The 14,942-nt window shown below is 45.8% G+C and overlaps 1 protein-coding gene across 2 annotated transcripts; it reads right to left on the reverse strand.

Annotated features, from left to right (window-relative positions):
• Window positions 1–262: 262 nt before the first annotated feature.
• Window positions 263–12,908, reverse strand: pthlha (parathyroid hormone-like hormone a). Of its 2 annotated transcripts, none has more exons than XM_077006883.1 (4): window positions 12,692–12,908; window positions 7,299–7,412; window positions 1,846–2,373; window positions 263–1,050 (listed from the first exon to the last, which is right to left on the reverse strand). In XM_077006883.1, the coding sequence occupies exons 2-3, from the start codon at window positions 7,403–7,405 to the stop codon at window positions 1,869–1,871; spliced, it is 612 nt and encodes a 203-aa protein (XP_076862998.1). In that variant the 5' UTR covers window positions 7,406–7,412; window positions 12,692–12,908; the 3' UTR covers window positions 263–1,050; window positions 1,846–1,868. The 2 variants fall into 2 exon arrangements, with proteins under 2 accessions (XP_076862998.1, XP_076862997.1); XM_077006882.1 differs by lacking the exon at window positions 12,692–12,908 and adding an exon at window positions 7,918–8,443.
• Between the last annotated feature and the right edge of the window lie 2,034 nt (window positions 12,909–14,942).

Here is a 14,942-nt window from a genome sequence, read left to right on the forward strand (position 1 = left end):
CCTGAGTGTGTAGAGTGTGAGTAGGATCTGAAGAAAATCATTTGTACTGCTGAGCTTTTTTTTATGTAAAAACCAGTGAAACCACTAAATGTCTGCAAGAGCCAATTTTCTGTGATGGACAACATCATTGAACAATTTGTGATGGTTTTAGTGGTCAGTACTACTTGCATCTACATGCACTGTTGCAAGTTGCCATTATAAATACATACACACACACAGATGCACACACACACAAACAAAACATGAAGGAGAGACAAGAGCGTGCAGGTGACTCAGATGTTTAATCCATTCAATACAGGATAGTTCACTCAGTGCAAGTGCCAAAGGACAAGGTTTCAGTCAATAGCATGTGCTGGTTATGTACAGGTTGAGCGATTGGTCCAACCAGGCGTGACACAAACACCCCGTGTCCAGTCTCGGGCAGTCTATGAGCTGGGAGAGTAACCATTTACATAGTGTCCTTAGGACTGAATTTGTGGATGACACAGGGCGCATCCAGGTCAGCAGCAGAGAAAACAGAAAACAAACAAACAGTAAACATAAACAAAATGGATGCCAAAGCGAACAAACAAACAACTAAACAGAGAAGTGGGAAGAAACATAAAGGCAGGGTTGTTTTCTTCATTCAACCTCAAAATAAATCAATTAACAACATTACTTGTATATAGATTTATATTTATATATCTAAAGTGCATTATGGTACAAAAATATAGGTCAGCAGCACCTTGATACATTTACAAAATAAATACACCATTCAAACAAAATAAATTACTGCAAATCTGACATTGATAATTGGCATAATCCTAACAAAAAAAATATATATATAGAATAAAAAGAATAAAGAAGCAAAGTATTCACAAAGATCAAAATCTGTAGACCCACAGAGCACTGAATAATGTTTTATTACCATCTTTTATTATTCGTTTGTCACTAGTCTGGTTCATTGCGATTATTTACAAACAATAAATATGTTGCTATCCCTTTCCAAACAATCACTATTACAGTGAGCACTGTAACATTTACATGTCCATTTAAAATGTCCTCATGGATCTGAAAGTAAAAAAAAGAAGAGAGGGGAAGTTTAGACAGGGTTCAGATTACCTTCAGAATCACAGCTGTGCTGTATTAGCAGAAACAAGCTATCATTTATTCCATTGCAATTAATTCAGTAAATAATACACCATATGTGTCGCATCACAAACAGGTTATGATGCCTTTTGAAAATATAACAAAACAAAGTAATTCTGGGGGGTGTACTATGTGTCTCCATGTGTGTCTCTTTTGTGTATGTGTGTGTGTGTGTGATGATGCCTCATTATTTCACTAAGGCAGAATGGGTAAATGGTGGGATTCTTACACATGTTTGCAGTTATGCAAAGGAGACACCTTTCCCTGAGCAAACACCCCTGTTATAACCCCTGAACCCCCGCCAGTCTCCCACCTTCCACTCAACATCAAACAGCCCACAGTTCCTCTGTGCGGAAGCACCGAAAAGCAAGTGGAGAAATGTGGGTGGGTGCATCCATGTGATTGCGTGTGTGTGTCCATATGTGTGTGCGTGTCCATATGTGTGTTTGTGTGTGTGTGTGTGTGTGTGTGTGTGTATGAGTATGTGCATGTATGAGTGTGTGTGTGTGTGTGTGTGTGTGTGTGTCGACATGGGTCTGAGGGACAGTGGCCTCCAGATCCACAGAGCCCATTTTATTCCACTCTCCTTACTCAATGCAGTCCAGCAGCTTCCAGTGGTCCAACTCACCAGTAAGTAAACTACATCCCCATTAGCATATTGCGTGTGATTTACAGGAGAGGTGCGTGCGAGTGTTGAAGTGCAGTGGGGCTGCTTACCGTCGTCAGAGCCTGACAGTGTTCTAGTGCAGCTCTGCTCGCGGGCTGCTGCCCAGACGTGCCTGCGGTACGCCGCTGCCCAGATCGGCCATCGCCCAGCCCAGCGAGCGGGCGCGTCTCTTCCTCTTCTCGCCCTCCCTGCGTTTGCCCGTGCGCCCTTTCTTCTTCTTCTTGCCCCCGGCCTTCAGGGCGCCGTCCTTGTACGTCTGGGACTTGTTGGTCTCCTGCGGCAGGTTGGTGCCCTCCTCGTCCTCCGGCCCGAAGCTGAGCGGTATGTTCTTGGTGCCGCCCGCAGGTTTCGGGTGGGCGGTGCCTGGGCCCATGCTGTCTCCCAGGCTGAAGCCTACACCCCCGGGCATGCCCACCATGCCGTTCCCTCCTCCACTGACCCCGCCCCGCTGTTGCACCTCACGGATCTCGGCAGTGTGCACTTCATGCAGCAGTGCCTGCAGCCACGAGCGTCGCTTGTAGTCCTGCAGCGTGCGACCCTTGTCATGCATCAGCTGGGCGTGCGTCACTGACCGTTTACTGAGAGAGAGAGAGAGAGAGAGAGAGAGAGAGAGAGAGAGAGAGAAATAAAAATGAAGACCGGAGGTCATTCATAATGAAGGTCCTCTACCATTGATTTGTTTGATTGCCTGGTTCATGCCACAGCACCTTCAAGCTCAGAACATGGCATCTTTCCCTCAAACATATTCTGCTTGCTATGTATATACCTTGTTTCTCAAAGTTAGAGCCTTCACCCACAATGCAACACAGTGCATTGTAACCGAAGCAGTATCTACACTAATGAACAACTGTGAAGCAAATTTGTCCACTGGGGCCTTCCAAGCAATGAAGCCCGTGAAACCCATTCCGAAACTGAAACTTTCGCTCCTGCAAATTCCCAAATGCTTCCAGGATTACACATCCCTGCATTTAACCAAAACACATCAGCATGGTGAGGTGAAGCACCTTCAAAGAAAAAGTTGAACCATTAAACCATTCAGCAGGGGGTCCAGGAGATTTTCAGCTGTTTTGAGATTCACTGCTTTAAACGCTGTGCGTCAAACTGTCCTAAGCTGTACATTCCTGTACAACAGCAAAAGCCAATAAACACTCTGAACTATGTGTTGGAGGAAAAGATGATTAAAATGTCGACAGGCAGCCTAAACTCTTTCTAATTAATGGTGCCACTGTGTCCCACTTTAAATCATTTAGATGTCCGAATGCCCGTACCTCTGACAGCTTCTGCAGTAAAACAACCCTCTGCTATCGTATGCAGTTTTGGATACTGGGCACATCGTCCAAATGTCTTGAAACAATTACACATATCACAGAGCTGGTGCCTTGAATGTGCCAAAGTAAAGCATAATTCAGTGCTATTTCAAAATATTCACTGTTTCAGTCTGGAGAGAGAGAGAGCGGTGGTGGGTCTGAGACCCACTTTCTGCAGCTGCTGGGTCGGAATTAGGATGTACGTGTCGCAGCGACCAGCAGATGGCAATAAAGTATATGAGTGCAACGGCTGGTCACATCAGGACAAGTTCAGTCATGTCTTAGCATGCGCTTAAAGCTGCTGTATTTCTGCTTAACATCACTACAGCTCTACACAAAAATGTTATTTGATGTTTAAGACATTTAATTCTGTCAGATGTATTATGTTGCCTGTGTGGGATGCCATATGCCAACCAAAAATGAATTCGTAGCTTCATTGTGTGAAACTTTATCTCAACTGAACTCGCCAAAGCCCACCCAAAGCTCAACAGGTAAGGGGTAAGGTTTGTCTGTTCTGCACCTTTATTATCTGAGCCATTTGAATATCAAGCTACGAAATTTGTACAGTGCAGATATTGCCTTTCCCCCGTTCCGTTAAACTGATCCGTAAGAGTATTTCCCGACGGTCCTTTTGAGATGAGTTTTCCTTTCTTTGGAAAATCCGTTTATCCCCCTCCCGCGACTCCTAAATATCGTGCACGTGCGCTACGGGGGGAACGAGCTTCTCGGTTCTGTCACTCCTCATTATTTTAGCCATGTATTCTGAGAGATTTATGACCTAGAAATCTCCTCGGAGTGCAAATTGCTACCACAAAAGAGAAACCAGGTGCTCAGCGTGTGCAGATAGGTTAACAGATATGAATTAAAAAATGACAAGCTGAAGGTAAAATATGAACACTGGAGCCTGTCAGCATACACAAGAAGCCCTTGTTCTGAATCTCAAATTATAATAACCCCCAACGCGGGCCCAGAACAGTGGAAAACTACATTACACACAAGACTGAAAACACACAACCTTTAGGTGAGGTTCCTATAGTTTTATATGTTTCTTTTTATAAGCTGTGGATTGAAATATAATATTTGTTGAATGTTTTCATATGGATTGGTATATATTATTTATTGAATATTTTGCTTGGTGTAGCATGGATAGTAAGGAGAGACATAAGATATGTTTTTTGGTTAATTTGGGAATTCCAACACCAAATCAGATACATCAGAAAACACAGAACAAAACCAGGTTTTAGGCTCAGAGTATTGTCCAACACAATACGCCTGTCGATTTGGGTGAAGCATGCCTGAACAAAAACAAGGGTCTTGGCGGAGGAAGAGAAAAGTAGGAAAATGGCGACATGAAGGATATCATGCATAACGAGTGAAATGAAGGAGGGAGAATGAGAGAGAAGGAGCGTAAAAGGACGTAGGCGCTGAGACAGCATTGGGAGGGTGAGAAGTGATGGAACTGTGTTATCATTTTTGCCACTGTTGACTTTCATCCTGGGTTCCTCGCCACCCTCCAGGTCCCATTGCCAGTTGAAACACAGCAGAAAGCCTTAGTGCAGTGATCCTTGCACAGATCAGGCAGCCAGGTAGGTATTAAACCTCATAGATCACAGATCAGGCCGCCAGGTAGGCATTAAACTTAATCAGTGTGCCCAATCAGATCAGTTATTTGCAGTTGCTTTTGAGGCATATTAGGTGTCTGTGATCAGAGGAGAATCAGTAAAGAAAAGTCCCTTACATAATTAAAATCCCATCTTAATTACATTTGTTTTCACAGCACTGGATAATTTTGTAACAACACGGAAAACAAAATATATGAATTTGTAGCATAAGAAAACAGGATCAAAAAATGTTTCTGAAATTGAATCTTGAATTTGCCAGTAGTGCAGTAACGGCATAAGGGGCCCGTTCTTACACCTCACCGAGAGTTTACATTGACCGCTCACAAAAAGGAACCCAAAGCCTTCACTCTTTTCTAATGTTGCAGTCGGGGAGGTTACATAATGATTAATAACAGCTTCAACACTTTTATATCCTGGTTCAAATAATGGTCCCTACAGCAGTTAAGAGCAACTATATTTATATCACTACAGATTTTTCCTTTAAGATGCCTTGTGAAAATCTTTATATTCTCAGATAGCTTTGCTCTGTTATTACTTCTGATAAGTCAAGTTCAAATGCTCCCTCGGGTGCAGAGAGAGAGAGAGAGAGAGGGAGAGAGGCAGGCAAATGTCTCGGACAGCACATGCCCAGCTGGTGCTGCTCGGTCTATCTGAGAATATAAAGATCGCTTATCTGTGTTGGTTTCAGAAACAGAGTGGTGATGATAGGTTCTTGCTCCAGTACACGGAGGTCCTTGCTCCTGTACATGGGCTGTCGTGGATCTCTCTGGCTCATACGTGTTTGGTCTTTCCTGGCGCCAGGCCAGGTTAAACTTTGGTAGGAGGTATTGTGCGAATGGCAGCCCGTCAGCCTCCACGGACTTGTCAGTGTTAGCTTATTGTAAATGGTGAACGCCCTTCTGGATATTTTGCGAACCCGTATGGAGATAAAAGATCTGTGAATTCTGCTGAGAGAGGACCTGTGTTGTTTGGACCCAGATGACTCTGTGTGATCCTTTAATATCCTCTGTGCGAGCGGGAATTGAGTCTATTAGAGATATTATCAGGACGAAAGCTGAAAACTTTCAGCTCTTTAGATTCCTTCAGACACAGCTGAATTATTCTATGTACTTTAATTCTCGTTCTTAGGAGGACATCGCCCTGCCTGTGGTTTCTGCTGATTAATACCTACAGGTGTATCTATTGCTCTTGTACTTTGCTTGGTGTGCAGGTGTGCATGTTTTTGCACACTGTTGCTCATGTATTTCTGCATAGAAAATTTGCCCACTGCACAATTCAATGTAATCAAAAAAGTCAAAATGTTTACTAAAGTTCAGGGGGCAATGGTCAAATGACACGTCACAGTCTTTGGCAAGCAGATGCAGATTATTAAACATCACAAAGAATGTTCAGGCCGACGGTCTCATCCAAACATCCTCAACAACCAGTCACCAGCCTCCAAACCCAACAAACACGTTTGGAACTTGGCTGTGTGGGAGTTAGGACCACACAAGCACACACACTTGCACACAAAGGCACACAAACACAGACGTATGAATCAGTCCTGCAACAACACCGCAGCCGGGTCCACCCCATGCAGTTCAGGGGTGAGTGCGTCCGCAGTCTGAGCACGGACAGCAGGGCAGGAGGCCGGGGCTGAGTACGTCTCATGGCTCCTTCACCCACACCGCTGCCCTCACCCACCCTCATCGTCCTACTGACCACACAGGCACGTCCATGTCTATCTTGGCTGGGGGTCTGAGGGTGTTCTGGACATGTGCTGGTGTGTTTTACTCGTTCCTGGCTGTGAGTGGAATAATGACAGCTCAACAGCGAAACTCAGAAAATTTACAGGATTCCCAGTATCTCTGGAGCAGGGAGGCAGGTCCTCACCTGCACAGGTGAACTCTCACACACTGCCTTTCTCACCAGTGTGAGTCACTGAGCATGCACACGCGCACACACACACACAGAGCAGGAGAGCCCAGGACCAGTGCTCTCGCTCCTGCCTTAATGCCGCTGGCCTCTCACTTCTGTCTGCCATCCAAGAATGACGCCATAGTCTCACAGCCACAGGGAGTCAGAAGCAATGGAGATTGGTGGACAGGTTGCACAGTGAGACGACCTGACATTAATCTGAGAGACGCGTGTGTGTGTGGTGGTGGTGGTGGTGGGGGGGAGTTTGTGGGAGGGTTTGCTCCATCAGGTCAGGACATTCAGGCATTCCCTCACCCTCTGAGTAAACACACAGGTGGGCGCTAGCTATCAAAACAGCTCCTGGCATGCTCTCCAAATAAGCATTTTCCAACATATTACAGCCAAACAACTCACTCCCCTACTGAGCAGTAAATGAGCTAAATAATCATAATTATAATAATCATATTATTATTATGTTCTTTCTGTAATATGCAACCTTTATGAATAAAAAAAACATTTCTATTAGTAGTAGAACTAGTATTATAATTCTTGATAATATTATATTTTTCTTTTGTATTTCCGGCCGATTAGAAAAGTTAAAAAGCGAAGTGTTTTCACGCAGCAGAAAACAAGGCATTTATTGTCTCAGCGTCAGACGACGAAAATGCACAAACTTACATTCTGTTGCTGAGGGCGTGGACGGGCCTGCCGTCGTGGGGCACGGGGGAGCACAGCAGGAACACAGCCAGACACCAGTGCTGCTGCATCCTCCACGAACACAACATCCTCGGCCTACAACAACACAGCACAGACGCCGTGAGACCCAGAAGAGAGCCCCATGTACCACAGCACACAGAAAGGTGGTCCAGCGGCCAATGTTCAGAGCAGCTAGCCCAGGGGTCGGTGGACCTGGATGCACACAGGGCAATGGGACTCTTCCCTGTGTGCGTCATACTATTTTTGGGGTGTAAGTGAAAACAGACAATGGAATAATTCATTTAAACCACTAAACAAATGACTATGCTGTTTTTCCCCTGCTGTTTTGTGAGAATGAGAGCTGGGGAGTTCAGACTGGACACCCTGGAAGCCTGCAGCGTTCGTTAACTCGAACCAGTCCAGTCAACTTCAGGAAAAGAGGAATGATAAATAAATACAATTGAAAAAAGGAATTCCTGTAAGTCCTGTGAGCCACAATAAAAACTTAACAAAACCCAGCTCAGTTGGGGAATATGTAACAAGTCCAAGGAGACCTGGACAAAGAGAAAAAGAATAAGAAGAAGAGGGAAAGGGAACTTACTCTCCCCACTGTGATGTCTGTTTCTGAGTCTCCACTTACTTCTGCCTTTCAACCAACCAAGTAAACGATGGCAAGCAAAAAGCAGCCCACCAGACAGGCGTCCCCCAGGTGAACCCAGGTGCTGATGTCCTCGTCAAGGTGAGCAAAGATCTCACCAACTTAGCCAGAAAGTGTCTCTCCAGCACAGCTCATTTCCTAAAAAAAAAAAAACCGAACCAGTCCCTTTTTCCCCTTGCTGCTTCCTCTTATCTCCGTGGAACTCTTCGAAAGTCGAATCACCCAGCCCAGCCTGAACGGCAGTGGCTGCGGAGGAATCCAGAGGCGGTGTGATGCGAAGTGAGCCCGGTGAGAGTTGGTATATGTGTGTGTGTGTGTGTGCGTGTGTGTGTGTGTGTGTGCGTGTGCTCCAGGTGGTCTCAGGAAGGCGGTCTCTCTTGCTCTGCTGGCTGAAGTTTTGCTTCAGGCAGTTATAGAGGAGGCTCAGAGGCCGGTCAGCACGGTGATGGGAAAAGTTTCAGCATGACTGTCTGTGCAGGTTGCGGCCGAGGGAGGGCTGGGAGAGGGTGGGAGGGATGGAGGGAGGAGAGGAGGAAAGGAGAGGAAGGGTGGGAGGGGGATGTTGGGGCTTGGGGAGTCCTCACAAAGACTCAGCCCTTGTGAACTGTGGGAGTGTGTGTGTTTTGAGAGAAGCCAGATGTGGCAAGAAGGTGGCGCAAAAGGAGCATTTCAGAGTGTAGAGATAAGGAAATTATTGTGTGTGTGTGTGTGGGGAGCAGCGGTAAAAAATAAAAGGAAAATACTAATTTGTCACTCACACACAATCACACGCTAGGTGCAAACACCCCTGAAAACACACTGGAAGGAAGTTCACAACATTCTTTACACCCACAAGAACCAATTTAGTGCGTGTAATGAACTGCGTTTGGAGGCCAGAGCCCCAGATTCAGAGACATGGCAAAGCTCATTAGGAACAGACACACCGGGCTTGTGGCACTGGGTGCCTTTATATTCACCAGTGACTTATAGGAGAGACAAGAGAGCTATTAATTATGTGAGGTTATTTCTTTCCCACATGTTTGAGCAATTTTTCTGTTTTGTTTCATGACAAAGTATGAATAACGAGTATGGATGAGAAATCGCTACACAGTACACCACATCAAAGAGTACTGCAAGCATACAACCGCACTTCAGATCATACTGTTATAGGTAATGCAACATTCTACATCTTAATATTCTTTGAAATAGAAAAGCTTAACTGATCCATCTGTCTGTCTCTCTGCCTGTCTTTCTCTCTGTCTCCCTCTCAGCAGGTAGCGGTGTAATGAATGAGGTCTTTAGATGTTAGAATAACAGCGTTCCTCTGCGAGCATTAGCCGAGCTCTGAGGATTAGGACTGGTCAGTCCTGTAAGCATTAATCCCCATGCTGCTTCTGCCTTTGAAACTAAGTCTGCTGACATTTTCTGAGGGAGGCTGGCTTTGTCTGTGACTCCCCAACGTGGTCTTGTTTGACGACTTTTACAGGCGGTGCGTGTGTGTGTGTATGTGTGTCTGTGTGATGGATCAGTGACTAAGGACCACAGCTGGCCTGTCTATGGCAGGTTTTAGATACACTGGTCCTTGGAAACGAGGTACTCGACTCTCCTTCCCAGCGTCTCCAGGCTTCAGCGTCACCCGATCCTGAGCTGTACGTGCCTCAGACGAGCTCGGGTTCAGCCAGCCCGGCTGTAGATAAAAGCGCCCTGTGTTCTCGCCGGGTCTGGTGCCGCCGGGTCTGTGATGTTCTGTGTCATCGACCTGAAGGACCACACTCCCAAAGTCCAAGCTGCATCATGAGCTGAAACTTTGTCTGACTGCAGCAGTTGCTGGGGCGTTCTGCTGGATCCGCACCAGCCAGTACACCCTGCGAACTCCGTTCAGACGAGTGCCTCCGGGAGCCGGGAGGCACAGCCTCTTTGAGTTTGGAGGCTGGTTATAGGAAACATTTCTCCCTCTCCCTGTAACTCAGCTGGAGAGATACCTAAGCGCTCTGATGAGTTCCCCATCTAACTCAGCATAATGCCTTCAAGGACTGCCTTCTTTCTCTTTCCTAAGACCTTTCTTAGGAAAAAAGTTTTTTTTCTTTCCAGCCTTATTTATTCCTGGTGTGAGAAAGTGGGGCATTTGGGGTGAGTTTTGGGGTGTTGTATCTGTCAGATAGTGTGTATGCGTGAACGTGGCACCTACTTCCTGTTATTGGCTGCTCAGAGGTTAGTTAAGGGCAGAGCCAGCCACAATGTCTGAACCTAGAACCCGCCCTCGGTCCTCTGTAAACCCCATCCCCATTTCCTTCTGCTTTAATTACCACGGACAGGGTCTATAATCTAATCCAACTACCACATAATCCCCCATGCTAAATAATCTGGTGGTGCTGAACGCTGGTCTGGGATTACAAAACATCACCTCCTTCCAAATGTTTGGCTAGCCCTCTGGAGGGCCTCCAGCACTCTGCAGGAGAGCGCCACTCTCCTTGCAGCACACACTGGCCAGGGTGTGTGTGTGTGTGTGTGTGTGTGTGTGTGTGTGTGTGGGTGGGGGGTTCAAGTCTACTGGCCAGCACCAGTGTTCACTGTTCAAAACTGTTGCAGCTGTTCCTCAGTGTAATAAAACCCCCACTGATTTCAAGCATGCTAATTACTGCTCATCATCTATTATGGCAGTCATAATGATAATCTCTTTCATGTAAGCAATAGCATCCAAGTTCATTTCCCTGCCTTCATGATCTTATTACTCATTGCTCTTCTGCATTCCCAGAAACGAGACCTTTCGATGCTCTGCAGATTGTTAAAATTGTATACATTGATTTTCACGGCTGTCTTTTATATTAGTGTCCCGCACGCAGGCACATCAAGGGAATTTCAGGAATTCTTCCTTGCTAACGTTGCCAATGCACACAGCAGGCTTGCTCATTCAGCACAGCACGGGATTGCTCTGAGACACCAGAGAGACCTTAGTCACACACTTACACGCTCTTAAATCCGAGTTTTAGGTGTAGTGGCTTAAATCAACCATCTCTCTTACCCCCTACCCCCCACCCCACTCGTTAGTGTCTAATAACAACCAGGCCAGGCTGCTCCCCTCACCCAGAAGTTGCAGTCTGTTTATTACACTGCCTTGGTCTGAGGATAAAAGCCCTTGAGTAAAGCATCGCAGGGCAAATTAGTGCAGTTCCTGCCATTTTACAACCTTTTTTTCTCTATGCAATAGCCTCCTTGGGGAAGCTTCGTCTTCAAGGGATCTACATTAAAGTCTCAGCTCCCTCCTGTCTACCTGTCGTAGGCCAAAGCTCATCTGATCCTCCCTCCACTTATATAAGACTTTTCACGTTTGCTAGGAAAAAAGGACCTCATTCGAGGCCACTAAGAAGTCTACTTTACCTGCATATAAACAGGTGAAAAAAGTCTTTCCTGGCAGGCAGCAACCAGTGGGGCCAAGCCAGGAAAGCTGCTTTAACTTCAGCGAAAATTGCTGCCTTTTGGCAGGGTGCGGTGTACACAAAACAAATGTCTACTTTTAATCTAACAAGTTTTTTTTCCTCATTCATTCATCTCTCTCCCTCCCTCTCTCTCTCTCTCTCTCTCTCTCTCTGCCTCTGTACTGCTTCTGTGCTCCTCTAATGAAGAGAAGAACACAGAAGGATCTCCACATCTGTGTTGCATGAGTCTGCTCTGGAACACAGAAAATATTCCACATTTATTCCATTGTCACAACTGAGCAAACACACTTCCTCCAGGCCTGCTTTGGCCGATTTCTCTGTTGTTCTCTGTTGTTTCTTGCTGTTAAATTCTTATGGTTTCTACATAATTTATTTTTTACTTTGCATCATTTCTCTTTTCCCCTCAATTAAATTCACACCTCATCTCTTTTAAAGCATCTTGTAATTTGAATACAACGAACCTGATTCTAATTACCGTAAACAGGTTCATGTCAAGCTAACATTTGCTGACTATCAGTACAGCAGCACGTGCTTTGCGCTATTGTATATCACAAATGATCTGGAGTGAAACCCAGATGGCCCGTTGCAGAGATAGCGATCCCTATGCAATGGCTGTTTCATACTAGATGAGCTTTTCTGACAGTCATTATAATTATTGGATGTGTGCAGAGTAATAACCTAAAAAAAAAAGCAGCACATACATGGACCTTGCATCGTCCCCTACGCTGGACTCCGTTAGAGAAGCCTGCATTTGTCTTTCATCACCCACCAGCAGGAGGGGAGTTTACTCCAACGGGGAAGGGGAAGAACACTGTCGCTTCCCACGGACATGAGGTGCACAGCGGGCGTAGTGAAAGTCCTGCTGCGTGACAGGACATGCTGGTCATCTGCTCAGCGCCCCGCGGACCGTCGAGTGAAAACATTCATGCCCTGGCGGCCACGACCATGTTCAAACACAGGACGACATAAGCGCACGAGAATGATGGAGCTGCCTCCTCGCCAAAGAACGTCCGTTAAGAAGAACAGCCATTGCTGTAGGTGCTGAAGGAAGCTGAAGGGAGCTGAAGACCATGGTTCTTCTGGCAGAACAGCTGCCTTGCCCTACTGACCACTCAAGAACCCGTACTCAGAAATAACCAATTACTGAGAGTCTGACAGCAAGGCAAAACAGTACAAAATAAAATTTTAATGTAAAATGTATATATATAAATATATATAGGCCTATACATATATGTGTATTTTTGCAATATTGGTGAATAGATATTATAGCAAGGCAGATGGCATAATCCATTTATACTTACTGTTGTGTTGAATAGCAGAGGTTTCCTCCCAGGATGTTATAGAAATCCACCAGGACAGGTTCTGAGCTTTGAAGAAAAATGTAAAGTGTTGGTAGCTAGTATTGTCCTGGTCTCAGAAGTGTCCCTTTCTTAACTTACAGCCAGGAAGAATTTGCCACAGCTCTAAACGTGTTTGAAGCCTGTACTGACTCACGGAGGACGTCTGTTCCTACTTGTAAAACAAGTTGAAATTTCAAAATATATATACGAGGTTAAACCCCACTGCTGACATCACTAGAAAGTCATCATCACTGCCTTGCAGTAATACAAGACATTCTGCATATACAATTAGAGGATGCACTCATACACTCCTCCTCCACACACTCATACACACACATACTCATACACACCCACATTCATACGCGTACTCTCATACACACACACACACACACACGAACACATACACATATGTAAACACTGAAATATACACTTATACTGTGGCTTATAAGGGAATGCCAAAAGAACCTGTAGCATGTTACTCCCTTTCTGAAACAGACAAACACCACACGTTGGTGTGTTGTTTTATGTGTTTCACACCACACACACGCGCGCACACACTTTTCCCTGAAGCCTGTTCCACCGCATCACTGGGGTGCCCTGGTATTGGCCCCCTCAGGCTAGACCTGATATTCCACACGACAAATGACTGTTATTACAAGGGCTTAAATACTACATAAACTGTGTCTGGGACATATTAATATTATCATTTAAAAGCCAAATACAAAAACATCATGGGGAGACGGTGCCGACTGGCCTGTTTCTGTTTTGTCTCTCTGAGAGGAGAAACGGTGTGCAACCATGGTGTTAATTAAAAGTCGAGCTGGTGGGGTGGCTGGTGAACTGCCCCACCCTGGCACCCCTGGCGTGGGGCTGTGAGATAGGAGCCCCCGCCACAAAGCCAGAGGGTGACCGCGCTCCAGTTCCTCACAGTGCCGTCTGGGCACCGGGCTGTGTTCTAAGTTTAGCTGTGGCCGGCGGTTTGAGCTCCGCGCGCAGCCGTAGCCCTGGTTTCGCCCCCGCTCTCGTACGCCCCGGTGCAGGGCTCGGTCGCGTGGCGCGACCCTCGCGACTTGCGCGCGTGCCTCAGAATAACTGTTGGTCAACGGGAGCTGATGAACACGCGGGAGGCTAAAAATAACACATTGAATGTCAGGGCTGGGGGTCTGTAGGCGGTCAAGCCACCCCCTGCCTGCAAGGGTTTTCGTGGGCTCTGACTTAAGGGTGATTTCTTGCTGTGCCCTCGGAAGTCACATAAAAACTCTAAAAGTGTATTAAACAGCTTGATGTAAGGCTGGGGATGGCTTGAATGGGTCCTCTCTGACATGGTCACGGCTGCCAAATCATTTTTTGTCAACGTTAAAATCTCGTTGCTACTATAGACATTGCAAACAATGCACACGTTAATCCTTTTAACACAAATCTTTACTGTAAATGTTTGCGTTTATAAATGCTCACCCTGAATAAGACTTACACTTATCTGAGGAGCAGTTCAGAGATCTTAGACAGGAAAGAAAGATGAGGAAAGATGACTTGGCCTTCGAGGAAAGCGTCATGATTACAACACCAGCACAAACTTCCATGTGAGACAGATGAGGAAGTTTCATTTTGACACTTCCTGCCAGTTGTGACACAACTTGCTTGAGGAAATGAAGTCCTCGTTAAATGCCTGTGTTGAAGCTCAGCATTGAGTCCTGTGTTCGTTAAGAGATGGGACTACCATTCGATCAATTGAGCTCTCGAGTCCTGAACCAGGCATCTGATTGGGCATTAAGGGCTTGAAGGCCAGACCATGATCTCCCTTTGTACTATAATTTCCTACCAAATGGTAATAAATAACCTGTGAGCTCAAACCAATGTAAAACGAGATCATGTTTTAAATGAAGGTGAAAACCATATTATTTGAGAATTGTTTTCTGAACCTGGAATTTTTTTTGTATTCAGTAAAGTGTTTTTAAGGAGGGTTTGTTTCGTTTTAATACAAGAAGCATTATGGTCAAGTGTGCACAGTACACTGTTAGTGCACTATATTTACGTCAAGAGTGCAAATTATAGTTGAGGAAGTTGGCATGGATATGAGACGGATCTGGTGCCTCAGGCCTGGTTCTGCTGCCCGTGTGCCAGTGTCTGCCCTTGAGCAAACTCCACTGGAGCATTCTCGTCACTGAGTCACTGTGTGGTCCTCCTGCATCCAACAGCTGCTATCCCATCAACC

This window comes from Brachyhypopomus gauderio, chromosome 5 (assembly GCF_052324685.1).
Source record: "Brachyhypopomus gauderio isolate BG-103 chromosome 5, BGAUD_0.2, whole genome shotgun sequence".
Taxonomy (NCBI): domain Eukaryota; kingdom Metazoa; phylum Chordata; class Actinopteri; order Gymnotiformes; family Hypopomidae; genus Brachyhypopomus; species Brachyhypopomus gauderio.